Raw genomic sequence first — 21,928 nt, 5'->3', positions numbered from 1 at the left:
AAACAAGATACAGCAGGGGGAAAAAAAGGAAGAGGTAGTGGCAAAGGTTGAGGGTTTGGAGCAGTTACACCTCTGTAAATTCTTTCTGAAAGCTGCTGACATAGCTTTGGCATCTGATCATCTCCTAACTGCTGATTAACATAGCACTGTTTTATATTTAACTCAGGCCAGAGCAGGAGGGACTGGGGGTGGGGTTGTGCCGTTTATAAGGGGAGCACGGCAGGAACAATGTTCTTCTGTGTCGGTTCCCTCTGTCTCCCAGCCCAGCTGCACTCCTTTTGATCATTCACATTTCCTCCAAGTGCATGTTGTCTTTAATTAATTGAGTGCCTCGTGGAAAGCAAAGTGGGGGAGACAGACAGAGAACAGCTATAGCTGCACAATTAAAATACAAACCAAGTCTGCTGAGTTCACTGAATGCAAGTGTGGAAGTGACTAATAAGTTTTTTTACGGTTAATGTTTTGCTCTGAGAACAGACCCAGGAGCAGAGATGGAGGGCATGGATTTTGAGGATGAGAAGTCCAAGAGGTACTGCATGAAGACAAAGCATGTGGCTGTCATCTGTGGCGTTGTGGTCGTTGTAGGTCTTGCCGTGGGGCTTGGCGTGGGATTGAGCAGACCTAAATGTCAGCCAGAGGATCCCCCCACTTCAGGAGTAACAACAGATCAACCAACAGATCGGCCAACAGGTCAGCCAACAAACCCTCCTCCCCCAGTGGATTTGAGTCCTTGTCCTCCTAAAAATGATGAGACTGGAGAATGGAGAAATTTCAGGCTACCCACTTATGTCAAGCCTCTCCACTACGATCTGGAAATGAAGCCTGAAATGGAGAAAGACACTTACAGTGGGTCAGTCAGTATTTCTATTGCTTTGGAAAAATCTACCAGCTACCTGTGGCTCCACCTGCGAGAGACCAAGATTACAGAAATGCCCACACTCCAGAAATCCTCAGGACAGCAGATTGCTCTGAACGACTGTTTTGAGTACGAGCCGCAAGAGTACATAGTGATGAAGGCAGAAGCAGAGCTCTCTGTCACTGATGAAAGTGATCCCTATATACTCACCCTGAAGTTTGAAGGCTGGCTGAATGGTTCCCTGGTTGGATTTTATAGGACCACCTACACTGAAAAAGGAGTGATCAAGTAAAGCGGTTTCTCTTTTATTTATTAAACTTTCTTCTCTATTTCTACTTGCTCAGGCATGCTCTATTCCATGCTCTATTTGTTTCAGAGTCTGGTCTCTCACCAACTTGCTGATATTTCTGGGCTGTTCTTTAATTTTCTCATTCCCCTAAGGAAGATGTTGTATTCAAAACCCTTTTGCTGTTGACAAGTGAATGGGGGCTGGAGAGATGAAGGGTTTGTTGTTATTATTATTCTGAAAAACTTTTTCAAACTCTACTGGTCCCAGGTTACCCTTGAGTTTTATGAATGGCTCCCTCAGAGAGCTGGAGGGATTGAGGCCTGTTTTTATCTCTGTAGTACAATAAATAGAATACAGCTCTCAACACTCTCTCCTAGCCCTCCCCAAGGTAACAGATTTGGTGTGAAATGTTCTTGTGGCAGTTTTCCTAACATAGTGCCTCCTTGATGTTGTAACCAAACCAGAACTTTCCTGTCCCTTGTACAGCTGTTTTAAATGATGGGTAGGAAAGTCCTGATGATGAAGGTTATCTTTAACTTGTTTTTTTTGTGCTCCAGCTCTTCCTTTTTAATATATCAATAGTAATTGAAAGATTACAAAGCCTCTGACAGTTCAGTTAACTCATTCCACTTCCCAGGTTTGCACTACTTCAAGGTGGAAGCTTGAAAAAGCCATTGCCCACTGCTCAGAGACATTTCTTCACAGTTAACATATAAACACTCATCCATTTTCCGATATTTATGTTTCCGAAGTAACTCATTCTAGCCTTTGTGGCTAGAAGATAAACTTGGCTAGACTTTTCCAAGGTCCTGTAGCAGGAACACGGAGACAAACAATGATGTGTTTTCAGGGCCCTTGTTTGCCCTCCTGGGACAATGGTGTTATGAGTGAGTCTCACATCAGCTCCATTCAGTCACTGACAGATAATGCCAGGAGTAGCAGCAGTTACAGGCACCAGCAGCAGCAGATCCAAGAGGCAGAGGGAAAAGCAAGCTTTGATTTTTCATACTTAAACATAGTTATCTGATCTGGGAAGAAGCTACGTAGAGAACAGCTCAAACTCCAGCTCTTTCCCTCTTGTTTTTCTCCATCTACCACCTCAGTATTGCTCTGACTCAGAAGGTGCTTTTATTTCATACTTTGAGCATCTAACATCCCCACAGCAGTTTTAAAGAGTAACATCTTAGCATCTTTCTGAGTTGAGGTGTGTTACTTCCATCTCATTGGTGAAAGATACCTAGATATTAAATCAATTGGCCCAGTCATGTCTCAACACCAGAAGAGGAGGACCAGAACACAGATCTTCTGTGTCAAAGAGCAGGATAGGCGAGCGCCCATCCCTCAGATCCCAACAGTGTAGGAAGACAAGGACCAAGCATCTGATGTCAGGAGGAAACAACAACTTCATAAGCTAAAGAAAGCATAAAATGTGAGCTCAGTGCAAGAGGGTCCCTACTTCTTGATTTGGTTGCTGGAAGTTACAATTGCAAGGATGATCCTAGCCAGCAGTCTGAAAGCACTCAATACAGAAAGGAACTTGAGCGTGTGAGTTTGTTTATTAGGCTTGAGAAGGGCTTTAATAAGAATGAGTGAATGGTGATTTCTGAAATGCTTTTCATGTAGTTAAGTTTGGGCAGACTGTTTATGAGGGTGGAAGAGGCAATGTCCGTGATAGTGATAAGTACAGCTTTGAAACAAAAGCAACCACCAGCCAAGTGGTGCTGCATCCACCAGCCAAGCTGGTGCTATGCGGTAGGTGATAGGATGGGGTGAGGAAGAATGGTGAGAGAAGGGTTTTATTACTTATTAAAACTGCATTTTCCCCTGGCTCTCTACTCAAAAACAATGCTGACCAGAATTACCTTTTGTATTTCGCCTTTGCCTGAGGAAGACATCACCCTTGGTCGATTTAAATCCAAATAGTTCCTTTTCATCATGTTTTAAGTAAATATAAATCAGGTAATAGCAAAAATCAGGTGAGTCTGTTAATATCAGATGTTAGAGAGAAGGGGGCTGAGGTGAAAACGAGAGCCAACGTGTAATTAACCTGCTCCCCCATCCCTTCTGGGCAGCGTTAGAAGCAGCAGGACCTCTTGAGAGAATTAATACCACTGGAAAGTCAGCTCCGAGGGCTGAGCTGCTCCCCAGTTGTCTATTTGTGAGGGCAAAGGTTTGCTATAATGCCTTTTGTTTACCAATGGGGCACAAGTCCAGGCACGGCTGTTGCTTAGATTCACATCTCCCACCATATTTTGTGGAAACCAGGTAGACATGTGCTGAACATGCCTGTGAGTCTGGGATCCTCGGTAGTGGAAGAACACCTCATTTGTGAATGCTGTTCAGACAGATCACACAATCCCTGTCAGGAAAAAAGGTGGTTTTGGACATGTCTAGAAGCGGATCTTGAGATATCTTGGGGACACAGTTATTTAAATTGATGTGAGTATGCGAGTAGGGATCAGGAAAGCAGAAACTTTGAGAATGCAGATTTTAGACATAGACCTGCCTAGATCCTCCCATGGGTGCCTAAATCCAGCTGTGAACACCGAAATCCTTTGGTAAAGCTATTCCTCCACGCATTTCATTTCCCCAATGATGAGATGGGAATAACAGTCCTTCCCTACTTTGCATGATGCAGTAAGCTTAAATACATTACAATTGTGTTATTTTCAAATATTAGAGAAAGGTGCACAAGAGTGCCTTGCCTGGTACAATGGGTTCCTTTAAGGAATGTGCTAAAACACCCTTTTATTTTCTCCTTAATATTACAGATAATATAAACATGTCCCAGCAGCTGTTTTTGATTTTGCATTACTATTAGTGGCAAGGTATGACTTCCATTTTATAGAAATTCTCTCTGTCCTCAGTAAAAGTAGAACAAGAGGTTTATAAAAGCTAGTCAGCTGGACACATCTCTAACAGGGAGACTTGCATTTAGGATTTTATTGATTATGGAAAGGCAAAATATTCTTTAGTGTACAGAAGTACATAAGTAGCACTCCTGCATTTCTTCCTCAAGAAGAAAATGTTCTCAAACAAAGCAATGAATCTGAATTTAGGGAAAGACTAGGAGAAAAATTCTTTAATTAGCTCAATGGGAGGGGTTTTTGCACTAACCCCCTACGGTCTGGGAAAAAAAGAAAAGGAAATTCATCACGGTTCTAAATGCAGCACTGTTTCATTTTGGGAACAACTGGATGCAGTCTCAGCCAGATCTTCACTTATTACTATGATATTTACAACTCTAGTTCACATTTAAAGGTCTGAAGAAAATCTTATCTAAAAACTACTTTATGCAGTTTGAAAGGAAATTAAAAGGAAATTACAACATTTCATGTTTCTAGTGCCATTTCTATGCATGCCCTAGCCGGGAGTTCTCATCATCTACACCATAGCTAAGATTTTCCACTGCTGATGTCTGTTTGCCTCCACAAATATATGAGGATATAAGGATTATCGCCTTATAAATCAACAGAGATATCACAGTGTTATCAGTCTGTAGGAACAAGATATAAATGTGTCATATGTAGCCAATTTTTTAAGTAATAGCTGTGAAGCACTGCCCTGGGGACTTGAAGTTAATTTAATTGTGAAATAGCTTTCAAATCCTACAAAAAGTAGAGAGTGACACCAAACAATTTACCAAGCAAAAGAAACTCTATTGAGTCTGAAGTTATATTAAGGTGAATGTTCATTATGCTTTCTGCCCATGAACTTTTGAGTTACTATTCCAATGAACATGAATGATAAGAACGCAGACATATTACCTTCATCAGGCTTGAAAATGACCCTTGCTGCTACAAGTTCCTAATGACCAGCTTAGTATTTAACCGTCACAGGGCAATGCCAAGGGCAACAGAGACATTGAAAAATTGGTTGTCAACTGAGCTTGTAGGATTGCTGCAGATCTGTAATTTATGATGTACACTTTTAATTACTTTTTGGAAAGAAAAACTACCTTAATATAGTTGGAGCAGCTGTAGAAGTGCCGTCAGAAAATGCCCAACATTCCAGATTAATTGAAGAAGCATCTGTGATCCCTTTCACCATCAATCACTGGAGAATATGCTCTGCCATTGGATGGTTCATTAATAGGGGAGCCTGATGTTACTGTGAGAGGCAAGCACATGATACGAACATTCATAACCTTCACCTTATTTTTTTACGTGACCCCTATCGTCTAGCTCCTCCAGTTGTTTTTGCATAACTGAGATGACTTTCTAGACCCCCCAACACAGCTAGCATAGCATCAGTTATGTACTAGGATGTTTACCTGGACTTTCTATCTTTCACCAGCAGTTTCATTAATGGAGTCAGGAAAGCACAACAGCAGCAGCAGAAAACTGTACTTGGTAACTGCAGAAAAAGAAACACACAAGCAGAGTGAGATTTTAGGGACACTTACACAATTCCAAGGTGTCTTCTCAGGAGATGTTAAAGACTCCAATTCCAAGACGTGCTCCAGTGGGTAAACAGCACAGGGAGTGACTTAATTAAACATCCCTATACCAGGACCTTAATTTCCTTTCAGATAATACCATCAGTAGTTTATTTTGAGCACAAAAATCAATCAGAAAGCTCATAGGGAAGGTGAGCTAAATTTTTACCATCCATGAGGGTATTTCATTGTATTCATTGTATTTCATTGCCTGACTCCTAAAAATATTTGATGACAAGCAATTGGCTTTAGCCTTTGCCCTGAAACCCAGAGGATGTTACTGACAGACTATTATACATGTTACGCATGCCTATACAATGTCAGCTTGTGCATTTCTGATGTCACCTACTTTTATGAATGGACAAGTACACACAAATATTTGTGGTTGACTTTCGTTTGTGAAATTGCTAAAACGTTATGCTTAGAAGTTGCAGATAAGATTTAAAAGGTATATAATGAAGGCTTGTCAATGTGTTGTTTGTTTAAGGAGCATTGCAGCTACTGATCACGAGCCAACAGACGCGCGGAAATCATTTCCTTGCTTTGACGAGCCCAACAAAAAGGCAACTTACAACATATCTATCATCCATCAAGACACGTACCAAGCGCTTTCAAACATGCCCGTACAGGTATGTATTTCCCAAGTCTGCCGCCTAAGTGGAATGGATCTGTAAAGCCACTGGAAAGGTAGCACGGATTGCAAGGTCCTTGCACATTCACGGACTCTATCACCCAGACACTGTAAATTTAATGTGTTAATTTATGTGTGTTAATAAATATTCCATAAAACAGGACTGGTTGGTTGGTTAGGACTTCCAGTGGTCTAGCAGCACGCAACACGGCAATACAGGGCCAAATCCAAAGCAGAAATGAAACGCCTCTTCTGTCTTTAACTAGGCTGGTTCTCTATTCAGATATTCTAGATGAGCATCCCCTACTAGCTATAAATAGGTAATGGCATGTTCTTCAGTCAAACCAGGTGGACTCTGAGAAGGAATACTCTGGAAGACAGCTGCTTCCCAGATGGGAAGTCTAAAATAATCACTGAAACTACATAAAGCTCCAAAGCAAGTATCTGCTGATCACAATCTAATGGCAAAGGATCCTGCTAGCAAGAAAGTCTAGGATTACTTTTTTTAATAATACAGGATCTGAAATCCCATCTGTCACCTCATGGGTGTAGACACTTGTCAGTCTACTATGACTGTAATTTCCTAAATAATCTATTTCTGGACCCAGTGGGTCAAATTCCAAGTTCTGTATGAAATTCAATGGCATCTATTATCTACCTCTGGGCCCTCTGGAAGAAGACTGAATGGCTTTCAGCTGCGAGAGAATTTCTAATGAGTAATTTAACTGAATGTGTAGTGCAATGTGTAATTTCTAATGAATATGTTCTGAAGCGGGAGATAAAGTGCCAAGTTTAAAAAATAAAAAAAAATAGAAAAAATTAAAAAGAGCTTCCAGCCTCCAGGCTGTTGACATTTGCATCTTCCCAGTCACTCCCCCGCCCAGAAAACAAAGGTCTGCTTTACTGTGTACTGCTTTAGAATCATAGAATCACAGAATGGTTAGAGTTGGAAGGGACCTTAAAGATCATCGAGTTCCAACCCCCCTGCCATGGGCAGGGACACCTCCAGTAGAGCACGTTGATCAAAGCCCCATCCAGCTTGGCCTTAAACACTTCCAGGGATGGGACATCCACAACTTGCCTGGGCAACCTGTTCCAGTGCCTCACCACCCTCACAGGAAAGAATTTCTTCCTAATATCTAATCTAAATCTCCCCTCTTCCAATTTAAAACCATTACCCCTTGTCCTGCCACTACACTTCCTGACAAAGAGTCCCATTTATTTAGAGTTCTCCAAACCTTAACTATTCCCTAGCAATGCAGCTGAGAGAACTACTACCAATCTGATACAGCTGCCTCCCAGAATCTTAGCAAATTTAAAGCTCTGACCTATTGTTATTAAAAATATTTCTATGGTACCTAAAGGAGCACCAGGCACTTTAACAAACAACACATGAAAGGAGAGTGTTTGCTGCATCCTTACTCACAGACCTCAGATTAAGTGAGGGTACCAGCATGGAAGGTGAGGGTATGAGACTAGATGTTATCAAGATTTAGTGGGTTTTGAGATTTACTTTACACTTTTACACATGGACTTTGCCTGTATTACTGACATACAAAAATAAGTTTTCAAAGGGCTAGCTACCGCTTGTTAATTAATTTGCTAAAATGCAAGTAAAGGCACAGAAATGTAGAATATGCTGAGTTCATACTCAGGTTTGCCTAACAGATGATAACAGCCCTTTGTCATCTGGTGTCCTCACAAGGTCAGGAGCTCTGTTTTTAGTAGTGAAAGATCTTTGGGAAATCTTTTCAACAAACGGAAATGTAATTATTTCTAAATGCAAGGCACGTTGTGTGTTACACGTCCTGTAGTAGTTTTGGTGGTGTGGAGCTTTACAATCAATACGGCAAAATCAGCTCAGCAAAATCAGAAACTTGTACATTTCATTTGCATTTTTCACTGGAGTGAATTATATTTTTTTACTCTTTTTTCACGAAGTTCTGACTTTGTTGAAAGAACAAAATATATCAAAATAGAGTCCAAATGAGTCAAATAATGGAAAAGTAGAATGCAAATACCTCTGTGAAATACCTCTGTTTGTGAATATATCTATGAAAAGGGTTTTTTGCTCATGGGATCGTACCACCTGTAACTTTCACTATCTGTGCTTTATTTATATTGTATTTATAACAAACAAATCTCATGAAGTATTGTATCTCTAGAAGGTTAATGTCTTTTATATGCTGTTTGCTTTTGTCTTATTTAAGTTAGTCATCCAGTCAGAAGCAAAAAAAATATTAGACAGGCAATAGCAGATAATGAATAGCAGAAATAAATATATAGAGGATGAATCACATACAACAGGTTGCAGGTTTGGTCATACAGTTCAGTTGAGAGTTAAGGACATTTGGGAATATCAGGAATCATTTTTAATAGATTTACAAAACAAAAACTATGATCAGCACTAAACCTTATGTACATTTAAACATCCCACCAATTAGCAGTGCTAATTTGTATCTGAATGAGTTCAGGATAGATTAATTAGACTGGGCTTTATCATAAGTAGCATCTCTGCAATCCCTGACTCCTACATGATGCGTGTATTTAAGAGAGGAGAGAATCCAGTCTTTTCTCTGATCTGTCCAAAGCAATGTTATTACATGCAACTATTTCAAGAACAAAACACACTAGCATACACTGGAAAACTCCTGTTGGCAAAATTCCTGTGCATGTGAATAATTTCAAATCCTTGATGCAAAATTAGAACCAGGTAAACTTACATAGTGTAGAAAAACAAAGTCCTGTTTCATGTATTGCAGTATTGCAGGAAAAACATTTTGTCTGTTCTCATGCCATCAGCAATGGGATGCCAGGAGAGCTGAAGCTGGAGAGGTGATTTATCATTCCTATGTAGTTGCAGCTTTCATAGAAATATTGTACCGTCTTCTGCATGTGTTTGCAATTCCAAAACCCAAATTAATTATTTTTCTATTCCTGCAGCAAACTGTACAGCTGGGCAATGGCTGGAATCGGACAACTTTTATGAAGTCAGTTCCCATGAGCACTTACTTGGTATGCTTTGCGGTGCACCAGTTTCAGTGGGTAGAGAGAATATCTGCTAGTGGAAAACCTGTAAGTCCTGTTGCAGCCTGAACATGGTTCGGATGACAGATGCAATGTGATTTGTATTTAAGAGAAAAAAAAAAAAAGGAAAAGAAAAAGAAACATCTAAACACCTCTTTTATAATACAAACAAGAACGTATTTTTTCCTTTCTTATAGCCTATTTTATGCAGCCTATTTTATCAAGTGTTATTTTAGGTGTTCACAGTGGCCCCTCTGACCTTTACATACAATGCTTTGCAGTTCTTCCCTGTCTCCCATCTTGGTGAGATCCCAGTCAATACCTCCCATACATGCACACAGGTGAGGCACACAGTTTCTCCAACCTCATCCCTATCTTGAAGCCCAGAATCTGAAGGAACGTACAAGTCCAGGGGTACAAGAGGTGTACAGGCCATGGATACAGATACTTTATAGCTTTCCGTGGGTTAAAAGGTATGAATCTGTGTGCTTGATGCTTTCCTATTTATAGTCATGGAGACACAGGACTACAGTGCTATATGCCATTACGCATTTGCTCTAATATTCTTTATTTTACAACAGTGACTAAAGGCAACTGCCTAGTGTGTAAGTTCTTGACAAATAAGTATAGAAGTGATAGTGCCTGCTTAAACAGCTGAATATTTGGTGGGTGCCCTACTGAAGTGAGTATGTTTGAGCCTAAATCCATAAAATTAAAATTGTTCCTTTTTTTAGCTGCAACAGGCAGTCCAATCCAGTTCTCGCTTAGATTCAAATCTCCTGAAGGTGCAGCTGATCAGGCATAAGGAGATCACAAGACATTACGTTGAATCATAACCTGAAAGCCTAAAAATTATTTTCCCCTCAACATAAGCTCCTCATTTAGCTGAAACCTGTTTGATGCTCAACGCACTGTTATTTTTTGGTTTACATGCTTCTTTCATCTGAGACAGGGGACAATCCCAGGGCTACACGCTCTTGCTGCTTCCCCTTCCTTTCTTCTTAGGGGTGTAACACGTGGTCTTGCAGTTCAGCTGAGCTGGCACCGCTCTCCTCCTCTTCTGGAGGCCGTGACACCAATGGACAGGGAATCTAGAGCAAAGCCCCAACCAGACCTCCATTCCCGTAGCAAGTAAGCTCCTCCTGAGTTTCTCTACCCGAAAAAGCTCAGCAAATCCTTCCCTACTTAAGGCTGTTCACTGATGTTAAAATCTGCCTTGTATAAATCTCCAAAGTGCTGATCCAGTTTTTAGCCAACACTTCCTGGCATAGTGCTGCGCTGAGGCCTCCCTCCTCTACGCCCTTGCCAGCATCATGCTGTACACTTACACTTCTTGACGAATAACCAAGGCTAAATTACACTTAGCCAAGCAAATGGAGCCTGGTTTGAGATAGCCATGCAATATTCTTAGATCCCTGCTGTTTGGCTGAGTAATTTGCAAAACAGGAGAATGATTTAGGCCACTCAACCACACGATTCTGTTAACCAGATGCTCTTCAGCGCGGCTGCTCCATTCACAATCAAGGACGGGACTTGGGTTATTTGGCCTCGATAGATGTTCTCTAGAGTTTAGTTATTTGAAGAATCAGAATTTCTGCAGCTTTTGTAGAACATAGTGCAGTAGGAAAAAAAAAGAAATGCTGAAAATGTATGTAAAACGCTTTGTTTTCTAGATGCAAAAGTTAGCACGCTCTGCTTGTCCATGCCACACTCCAGAATATGGCTCTGAGGACAATATTTGGGTTTTTCCCCCTTAGCAAAACAGTCAAATCCACAATGTTCCTGACTGATTGTAGCTTTTGTAAATAGAAGGGAGTGTTCACTGAAATGTGGTAATTAAAGTGTGCGTTTGTAGAAGCAGGGGTATTCATGTCAGCACAGAGGTTGCCTGAAGAAACATCCTCTAACTCAGGCCTCGGTTACTACACATTTTAATCAATGCTATTTGCTAAACAATGTCTGAGGACTTGCCTGCACTAGAAAACTTGGTTTTTAAGTGAGGTTAAGATCATAACCGTTTCCTTTCTCTTAGCACGGACATAGTTTTACCAATATAAAGTATATGTGTAAGATTGTTTTTAATTAAGGGAGCCACATAAACTCCATCACTAAAAATTACCTTTTCCCCAGGAAAACCAGGCTATCTTTGGAGATTTTAATCAGATATTTAGAAAGTTCTTCTCCTAACCAAACGGTTCCTTTCCAAAAACTTTGAAGCCCACCTGAGTAATGAGGTATTTAGGTTCATTGACTGCTGAAAAGAACATTCCATAGTTTGCTGTATAAATTGCTAGTAATAAATCCCTCATCCAATAGAAAGTATCCATGTGATCCACATATTGCTTTCATAAACAACAGCAACAGCATACAGCTCACATGACACGGTAAATTATTTAAAAACTCTGCCGGTCCCTCTGAAACCCTTTGCCCTAACAAAGACATTAAAGACATTAACGGAATCAAGAGTGGGAAATGTGCCTACAGCTGGAAACAATGCTCCTGAGCTGATTACCTGTCAGGTACCAAATGTCTGGTTTGGAAAATCATAGAGGAGATTATACAAATGAAACCCAAAGTCAGTTCTAGTGCATGCTAAAGGTTTTGGAAACCATTAATATGGATCAGCTAGGGGACCAAAGACTGCTAAATTGGGTAAAGAGCTTACTGAAGTGGAAATTGCAGATTGTAATTGCAAACTGACCCTGAGGGAAATCCCCTGGCTGGAATGGATTCCCAATTGAGTTTCATAAGCTTTTTTTGGTTTTGTTTTTTCATTCCAGCTTTATTTCTGACCACTTTCCCATCCTCCCCTCTCGTTGGAGGAAGTGTAATTTCATGGTATTGAAATCAATATGTTGTCAGACTCCAAGAAGGCTTCTAAAGTAGGCTGGCTCCTTTGCTCAGTTTGGACCCTAAAATCCTGGCTGTAAGACAGCATTGAGCAGTAAACAAGCCACACCAACACAGCCAGAAGAATGTGGCCCATTCATAAGAGATACAGAGCCTGCAAAACTATATGGATTGGTTTTCCTAAAGCCAGAAACTTCAGTCCATACAAAGATGCCTACAGCTCCAGCCAGTGGACACTCCAGTGCTACGGCTCTGCTCTGGAGCAGAGATCTGTGTGAGCTTTGGGACTAAGAGATTGAGGGAAAGACCTCCAAAAGACTCCATAAATTCTGAAGTCAAGCTTTGTCTTCCTGATGTGGAGATAACATCCCAAAAGGCTTTTTCAAGCTGTAGGTATCCTCACCATGGTTATGGGTGGCATAAGGACTCTAGTCCTCCAGGGCTTGAGGTTTTCTACTGCTTGACAGTAACAGCCAACACAGTCCCAGGCACCAAGCATCAGGGGTGGAAAGGTCAGCACTCAAGACACCATTTTTGCATTCAGGAAAAAAAAGCATGCTCAGATATGCAAGCGGAGCACAGAAATGGTCAGTCATCGCACAGAGGGCTACCACCCATGCCAGTTTTCCTGGACCTAACTGGTAGGAAGAGAGCGAGCTGATTTTTGTCTGGGATTTCCAGGGGTGCAACAGCCCGGCAGGCACCGTATCTGTGACTGGGTGGCTGTGTGGCCTGAGGTCCTGGACAAACAGCCACTCAATCTGCATGGGCCAGCATGCCTGGGAAGAGTTACAGAACTGGTAAACTCACTGTCCTCAAGGGGTCTGAGATATTCAAGGACAAGAGGAAATTATGATGATGGTAGGTAAGAAAGGTAGGAAGAAATTGAAGAAAAGAAGGTGTTATGGGCTTCAGACACATTTCAGGACAGAAGTGCTCCTAAAGATTGGTCTGATGGGATCAGTCCAGATCAATGAATTGTTCAGAACAAGTGGATTCCCTTTGATTGCACTTGCCCGGGGTTCCTTCCTGAGCAAACAAGACCTTGGGGAAAGAGGTGCTGGTATGCACCCAGGCCCTGCTCCAAGCTTGGCCACTGTGAGCTTCTGGACATGAGTCTTGTTGTTTTTATAAATTAGGCATATTGTGGAAAGCGTGCACTGATTATGTTGTCTTATGTACGACATTTGAAAAACTTTGTTGTATAAATGTGTTGGGGAACAGAATTCAGTGTTCAGGCCAGTCGCTCAGAGAAAACCTGCAGTGTTATAGTATACATATAGAATGTCAAACAACTTTTCAATGCTTGCCACCTTCTCATTTCTTTTAACTGAAGACTGCTCTAATTGTCTCTCTGTATTTTACAGCTGAGAGTTTATGCCCAGCCACTGCAACTACACACGGCAGAATATGCAGCAAATGTAACAAAAATTGTATTCGACTTCTTTGAAGAGTACTTTAATTTGACCTATTCTCTTCCAAAACTAGGTGATTATTAATACTTATATTGTTAATTTTGTTAATTCACTGTCATGGTTACGTTTCTTCTACAGGTCTCTGTGCTTTGGTGTAAAACAGCATGAAAGCATTTGGTTGCTAACTGCTAATATTATTTCAGGATATTTTAAAACTGTGCCCATGTAGTTCAAGATGTTCTTAAATTTCATGATGGGAGGGCTGATCTAAGTAACAGTTTAGTTACTAGTTCTCGCAGTTCAGTTTGCTGAACTGAACCACTGGTTGTGATACGGTTATTTTAAAGTGAGCTAAAATAGAGCCAGAAGAAGTTTGAGAAAAATATGTACCACTTCCACGGGACCGTCGGGACAAAAGTCAGCAGTGAGATAAGTGGAGATGTAAGCTGCCAGAGAGTATGTCACACTATTTATTAACCTCAATGCAAAGTGGGTGTGTATCCACTTCTTAGAAAGATGAACAGCATCCAGCATATAATATGTAGTTTCTACTGCTGGGCTAAATAAAGACCCAGAGTTAAACAAGAGTGGGCACATTATCAAATTTTGCCCATGGTTACAAAACAAGCAAAGAAAAAGTAATGCAGTTGGGCATCCTTTAGCTTGGACTATCTGGACTCTGGATCAGATTTGTGCTGTTTGAACTAATGAAGTTGGGAATGTAATCAGAGTTTTGGAAATGCCCCCTCCTAAGACCTCTGAAGAGGTAATTCAGTTAGATTCATGAACTTAAAAGGATGGAAAAATATTAACTACAAACAAATCAAAGCAATGTAATTGGAGGAGGACAATGAACAATGCCATCCAAACTTTTTATTGGCTATTCAAACACGTAACTATCAGGCTGACCTGTATTACTTTAACAATGGATTTTTACTTCCTCCTTTCAAAACATCATCTGAGTTTACTGTAAATATCTATTTGCATTTCAACAACTTAATTAGGACAACCAATACAATATCTTGTTCTTTCACACACTGGTCCCCAGTAATAATTGGGACTATATCTCACCTATATTTTCATTCAAACTTTCATTTCCATAAAAGCCAGATGACTTTGCCACATCGGTGTATGGATAGGGGCCTGTCTGCGCTACCGGGTGGACTGGTAACCCCAGGTCAGCAGTATCAGAGGCCAGATGCTCTTTTATACTGGTTTTCTCAGAATGTCTATTCGTTCGATCACAAATTTTGACTTACTGTGTTGTTCCCCTAGTATTAGAAGTCATCTAGATCAAGCCTGATGAATCAAATATGTTTCTGCATAATGGTTTATTTAAATATTGTATTTCACATTGATCTATGGCTTCTGGCATTGTCATTCTCCCTGTGATCCTCATTTTGACTGCCAAAGAAGCCCTTGCCAGACTATCAGCTTTGATTCTGTAATGAAGTTGTTTAAATTAAAATAAGGAATTCCTATCTTCTATTAGAGTAGAGTGAGGGTTGTTTCTTGTATTCAGTTTTAAATTCATCTGTACTTTTCCACTAACCCACATAGAAAGGCTGTGGTCATTATTTGCAGAAGAAAATGCCAGTCCAATTGAGTCCGCAATTCTCATTTAAACCTGTATCGATTACTGACCATAAATGAGTGACCCCCACAAATTGCCAGGAGCAGAAGCAGATGTTGTTCACTGCATGGGGGATTTACTTCAGTTAACATGTCAATAAATATTTTTAATAAAACAGTGACAAACAATGACATGCCTCATTATGCTACAAATAGTTTCAGGAGGTTTACTGCCTACAGCTTATCCCCAGACAATACTATTAATTTCTGGAGCCAAAATTAAATGATGTATGATACACATGCTCTCAGGAGGTGGCATAGCATCACCTCGCAGGACAGATCCTCAGCTAGTGCAACTGATACTAGGTCTATTAATCTCACAGAGCCAGAGCGCTTGCTGTAGGCCAGTCCCCTGCTTCTCAAACACAGGTTATAGACTGCAGTCCACAGCAGTAAGCCAGAACCACAAGTTCACAGCAAAACAGGCTGCGAATACACAGAAAGAGGACAAGCTAAGTGGCTTAAAGGATACAGTGGTAATCATGTTCTCTTTCTTTCAATGTAGATAAAATAGCTATTCCAGATTTTGGGACAGGTGCTATGGAGAACTGGGGGCTGATCACATACAGAGAAACAAACCTGCTGTATGATCCCAACGAGTCGGCCACTTCCAACAAACAGAGAGTAGCTGCTGTGGTAGCCCATGAGCTCGTTCATCAGGTACGTTTTAAGACACGATTCATTTTTACAGTGCTTCAAATGTGTAGTCGCAAATTTTAATCTTGAAAATACTGTCATTAACTCTCTCTCGGGATCTTATCCATGCGCTCACAATTTAATTGCAAAATATTGTGTTAAAACTGTTCCCCGTTAGTACCAGAAATACTGCCTCTGAATTTTTCTCAGGAAAATTGAAAACGCTTGGGTCCAGACTGTGAGCCAGCTTATGAAAATCTGTCTGAAATGTCTTATAGGAGGTAATTTGCATGTGCAGATGTCTCTTTTGGGCAAGCAAATAGGGACAACTATACTCTGTGGAGGCTGGATGAAAACATATCCTTACAAGCACAAATCATCAAATCAAGAGGAAGAAACTAAAAATATTTTCAGTGGCACATGAATCATTAGCAATCTCCCCAGTAATATGTAATTTTATAATAAAAGTGGTGTTTTAACACAAGGCAAGGCCTGAATTCCTATTTAAACCCCAGAATTATGATAATTTTCATCTGGCAACGGGAAAAAATGTAAACATATGAATGTTCTATGTGGAGATGTGAGATACTGAAATGTACATTTACTTTTTAGCTAACATTATATCTTTCAATGTTTATAATTGTAGTGGTTTGGAAATATTGTGACCATGGACTGGTGGGATGACTTGTGGTTAAATGAAGGATTTGCCAGTTATTTTGAGTTCCTGGGAGTAAATGCTGCAGAACCAGATTGGCAAATGGTAATTATTTCTGTCTTGGGGAGGGTTGGCAGGGCTGGGGGGAGAATTGTGGAAGGGAGTGAAAATTAGACAAGGAAGATGAAGACTTAAAGTACATTTATAGAAAAATAACATAGTGCAGTGCAACACAGACAAAGTTGGTTTAAGCTTTTCCACATACCTATGTTATGGTCTGAAGATAGTCAAAATAAACTTAGTAAAGTTTTAGGCAGCAGGGAAGAGTCATTCTTTTTTAACAAGCTAGTCAAGTGTTTGGTTATTATTATGGCAAATAATATCTAGGTGGATTCTGTTTTAGAAGTTATAAACCTTAGGATGGGGAACTCTGCCTCCTTCCTCCCCAGCTCCATTTTCGCAAGAGGAGCCCATAATGCTTTGCAGATCTTGTCACAGTGCTGAAATTGGTAATACAAGCTCCTTTTTTGCCTACTAAGGCTTTTTTTTTTTTGTGTGTTATGATACACTAGGGAAAATAGGAATGGCAAAAGGTAATTTATCTTAGTTGAGGAAAAAGTCTATCCCTCCCCTCTCAGATGTAAAGTAAGAGTCGGCAAGTCCTTCTTTAGAGGAAGTGAAATTCCATTCCTTTTCCAACTGCCTCCCCCTGGAGAAGCTGCAATTCAAGCTACTTATTTTGTGAAGTTAGGCATATAGTCCTGCCTTTGTTTCTATTCTAACATTTTCTTTTTCTCAGCTTGAACAGGTTTTAATTGATGATGTGCTTCCTGTAATGAAGGATGACTCTTTGCTCTCTTCCCACCCAATTGTGGTCAATGTGTCATCTCCAGCTGAAATCACCTCTGTGTTTGATGGGATATCCTACAGTAAGGTAGGGTGATTTTGAGTGACTTCTTGTGACTTTGAGTGCAAAGAAAGTGGAGGCTTAGGAGAAAAGATAAAAGTCAGGGGAGCTCATAACCATTAACTCCTAACCTCCTTGGGCTGTGTCTGTGCGGATCTTTTTTTCGGGACATTCCCAACTGTTGTCAGTGATGATTCAGTCAAAAGTGACTATAAGAGGAGCTGTGCAGCCAGAGCCCCAGTCTGCCACTGTGTGCCAAGCAAACCTGCTCACAGCATGCAGAGGAGCAGGGAAATCACAGTGTCAGCAGATTCTGCCGCTAGAGTTGTTGATTTTTAAATTATCCTAAGCCAGCTACTAAGCACAACCCTCTCCCATCACCTTGTGCTGATGCAGCCCAGTTATATCAAGCCTCAATCTAATGCAAAGGCAGATGATGCAACAACAGAGGTCCTGGTGTCCTCTCCCTCACCTCACCATCATACCTTTGGGGCAGTGTAACTTCTACTTTGAGGAAGTAAGGCATGGAATCAAGCAGTGAAAACAGGAAAATAACTTTGTCTCATGTTACTCACAGTATTGCAGCCACCCAAGAAGCCTTAGCAAAGACGGGCTACCACCATTGTCTGCTGGCATTGTCCCTAAATTAGGAGATAAATTAGCTCCACAATTCACTGAGAGTTGTGGAGCACAGGACTGACTTGAAGTACAGTAGTCTATAGCCCAGGAGATGGTAAAGGACATTCCATCAGGTATTTGACAAGTTTTTTGCTCATCCTTGGGTTGTCCCTCTCAGTGGTGGTGAGGACCTGTGCTATAAAGTCTCCCTCGGGAGCCACCTGGAACCAACAGGAAACCTTGGGTCTTGGGTCAGCCATCTCCCAGACTGTGCTGCTTCTGACCCTGATACACCATGGTTCTGTTAACAGGTTTTTGTATGACTCTCTCAGTGTTTCCCATCTGATGCCATTACAGATTCCCACTGAACACACAAAATCTGCCATTATTAAAACCTACTTGGTGCTTCCCTCCAAGCTCCCATTATCAGCTAAACATAAAATATGTATTGCATTGCCTTTAGCTTAAGCTACACTGGAGTCTGTAGCCGTAGATATTACTTTTATTAGCTAGACTTCATCCATCCATTTCCATCAAGTTTTCTGTTTTCAATTGTTAAATCCTCTATCGAACAATATAACCAGTATTTATTGCATCATAAATGCCTCACAGTCAAATCATAAACTATGTGAAAACCTGCATTTTGTAACACTGTTCTTAAATCAAACTAGCAAAAGTCAAGAAATTTACAGAGCTAAATCAAATACTCTGGACAAAAATGTACTTTAGTGTTGAGCTAAACAAAAGACACACTTTTCTATGGTCTGAAAAAACAATGGAGAAAAAAAAAATCCTAGCTTCTACTTGTCTCTTTGTGCCTAGATAATTGCTACATGAACTCTTTTTTAAGCTAAAACATTTGAGGACTCATGCATTGTTTGGGAACAGTTTGCTTAGGATATAATTTGGCTTGAATGAGAAAGTCTTCACGTAGATTTAGCTCAAATTACTGTTGGTATTTATATATAAATGTGTGACAAAATTAACTTGGGGTTTTTTGGCTTTATTTGGCTTCTCTTTTGCATGTTTCTTATGAAAACAATCTCCTCATTATATTATTCATCACTGAACAAATAAAGCATAGTTTGGAATGCTTTCTGTTAGTTTTACTAGAGCAATTACAGGTTTTATATAATCTGAAAACTCCAATGAATTGTCTGAGGGTCAGCAGAGTCAGAGTATTGCAGAACCTCTAACCGCTGTATGATTGGTAGGGCATTATGTGCCTAGGAAAGATGTACTGGAGTAGAGCTGGTGACTACACAATTAATGTATGTATTGTTTTTAATCTGCTCTTAAAAAGTAATTGTATCTCAACTATTTTCCAGTTTAATCCTCTTAGTGTGAAAGATTCCATTAAAGTAACAATGAGATTTTTTGTCTCTGGAGTTCAAACATTGATTACCTTTTCAGAAAACAGATACTTTACTTAAATATCTAGATGCTAGAAATTTGTTCCTGGGCCCCCACATTTTTGGAACCTCCCAGCTAAAGAAACAGGATTAAACGTTCCACGTTTCTGCCACATACAATCTTGTCATATACTTAGCAGTTACTACTACTCTCTAGAAGTTATGTGGGTGTTGATAAAAGACTCCCCCCATATGCCCATCAGACAACATCAGCTATTCAAATCAAGGTCACTCTCTTGAACCTCCCCAAATAGTTAAGGAAAGTTATGAAAACACTGGGGTTCCTATGAACTCATGTTAACAAAATCACCGACTTCTCAAACACACTCCGTCATGGACTACACAGGAGGGGCAGGAGTAGGGGGAAAGCAGTAGTAGACTGCCTTCCGAAAAGCAGTAGTAGAAGATGCAAGGGCTAAATGTACATTGCAATTTAAAGCAAAAGAAGCATCCACTGCCCCCAAACGCATACATGAGTGTGTATTTCTACCCTGACTTTTAATACAAATGGGAGCCAGTGGTCTATGAGAGGTGATATCAGATAAGTGGCTGATAGACAAAGCTGAGGAACTGAGATACCCTAGTGCATACATATGGCCTTATGATCACCATTAAACATAAGCAGCCTTATGATTACCGCTAATGGATATCTGTTCTAAATTTCACCGAATCATTTTTGAATATATTTCATGTCAAACCCGTTAAATTACTGTATCAGAAAAGAGTCATCTGCTGACCATCTTGACTCTGCACCAATAGTCTGGAGAGTAGTCTTGAGGGATATCTGTTGGTCCCTCTGCCATGACTCATGCAGCCAAGTAGTTAAACACATACATAGGGGAGACAGGATTTACAGAGAATTCAAATAACATTTTTGTTTTTATGGGACAACTGGATTTTTAAACCACTTGTAGCATTAGGCTTTCAGCTGCCCTTTGATTTAGTTCAGAAAATGAAAACATGCTGATCCTAAAAATCATATTCTATGTTTTAGATTGAGTCTGCATTGCTTTTGTTTTCATCACTTTTTGCCCATACTGTTCTTTATTCCATGTGACTCTCCTACTTCTTGTTTCTTTCTTCTTTCAAGGCCCTCATGATTTTTTTTCTGTGGCACCCAAGTAACTTCTCCAATACCAGCTCTACCCTACTTCAGAGACCAAAATTCTTACATCAGTCCCCAGCAAAACTTATTCTGAATCTTGAGATGGCATCCTCAACATGTAAAGCCCTGGACTTGCAGCATTTTTAGAGTTCCCTACCTGTTGGGTTTCAGCTGAGGTCACTTCCTGTATCAGGCTGTGCTGCTGGATGGGGCTAGTTCCCCAGTTGCCCTCAACACTGTCCTGTTCAAAGTGAAACAGGGAGCCCCACTTCCACAAACTGGTGGGGTGGCAGGACAGTAACCCCCAGCAGCAGGGCTCAGAAGCCCTTCCACTGGCACAGCCAAACTCAGAAGTGGGCATTTGATTACAGCTAAAGACCAACCCTCATATCCAGAATTAAGCTCCGGCAGGTCAGCGTGCCATGCCATGGAGGAATTAGAAAAACCACTTCCTTAGTCGGATGGTTTCTATTTTTGCCTTATAAAGTATTCATTCATGTGTTGCTTTTTAGTGTTAGAGCAGCATGGATTGACCTTCTCCCCTTTCCCTTTGTCCTCAGGGTGCATCAATTCTCAGAATGCTTCAAGACTGGATTACACCAGACCTCTTCCAGAAAGGCTGTCAGGTAAGGGTGGCACCAAAACATGCCAGAAATGCAGCTCATCTTCATGTGACAGTAGCAAAGCCATTATTCAAAAAGTTAATATCAGAGATCCTTTAGTAGCAGAAGTGTTTAATGCATTTCAGTACTCAGTGGACAATGTCAAGGGGAAGAAGTTCCATGCTCCCACAGAAGCAGGAAGGTGAACTGCATTAAGATTTGATAGCTTGCCAGTGGGGACCTAAATTCATGACAGCTTTTAGTGGAGAAACCTCCACCACAGTGTTATCCTGTTGTCAGCAAGGATCCCCTTGTTCAGCTATAAAGTATCTCTGCAGCTGCATATGGCTATGATCCTCCAACCCACCCAAGCCTGCCATGCAAGGCTTACAAGCTCATCCATGCCCTTACGCAGGAGCACCCAGCCCTAGAGAGCCAAGATAATAGGGAGTAGAAAAGGGACATATTGCACAGTTCATAGTCGTTTCTTGTGGAGGAAAAAATATGATGCTACTAAATTATGAAAAGAAAGAAATGGGAGAAAGGAGCCCTCCCAGAAAGAGAAAGGTTGTCTGCCCTTTCCTCTGAACCGACATCTGTTGTCTCTGAAGAGCTACAGTGCAGACTTACCACATTTGTTCTTACCTCCCTCCCAGAAAGCACATTTATGGGCTGCTACAAGACAGTTTATTTCCCTTTATTTTTCCTGTCATACATTCAGTCAGGACAGTCTCCCAAGATGGGAAAATACAGCCACCTTACCTACAAGAAATTAATATTTCCCCTCTACTCAGAGCCTTCAAGAACATTAAGGCAGCTATGGCTAACAGTGAAACAAACAGCACCATCTACTGA

General features: G+C 40.7%; 1 protein-coding gene across 1 annotated transcript in view; it reads left to right on the top strand.

The window, feature by feature from the left end:
• Positions 1 to 491: 491 nt before the first annotated feature.
• The window catches only part of ENPEP (glutamyl aminopeptidase), a 39,811-nt gene continuing 18,374 nt past the window's right edge, over positions 492 to 21,928 (top strand). Inside the window, exons 1-8 of the mRNA XM_074147751.1 lie at positions 492 to 1,144; positions 6,071 to 6,212; positions 9,158 to 9,289; positions 13,459 to 13,579; positions 15,644 to 15,798; positions 16,421 to 16,534; positions 17,229 to 17,363; positions 21,032 to 21,097. Of these exons, the coding sequence (XP_074003852.1) occupies positions 492 to 1,144; positions 6,071 to 6,212; positions 9,158 to 9,289; positions 13,459 to 13,579; positions 15,644 to 15,798; positions 16,421 to 16,534; positions 17,229 to 17,363; positions 21,032 to 21,097 (1,518 nt within the window). The remainder of the gene's footprint in view (positions 1,145 to 6,070; positions 6,213 to 9,157; positions 9,290 to 13,458; positions 13,580 to 15,643; positions 15,799 to 16,420; positions 16,535 to 17,228; positions 17,364 to 21,031; positions 21,098 to 21,928) is intronic.

This window comes from Numenius arquata, chromosome 5 (genome assembly GCF_964106895.1).
Source record: "Numenius arquata chromosome 5, bNumArq3.hap1.1, whole genome shotgun sequence".
Lineage (NCBI taxonomy): Eukaryota > Metazoa > Chordata > Aves > Charadriiformes > Scolopacidae > Numenius > Numenius arquata.
Note: the sequence above shows the minus strand (reverse complement) of the source record. Positions and strands in the feature narration are given on the sequence as shown.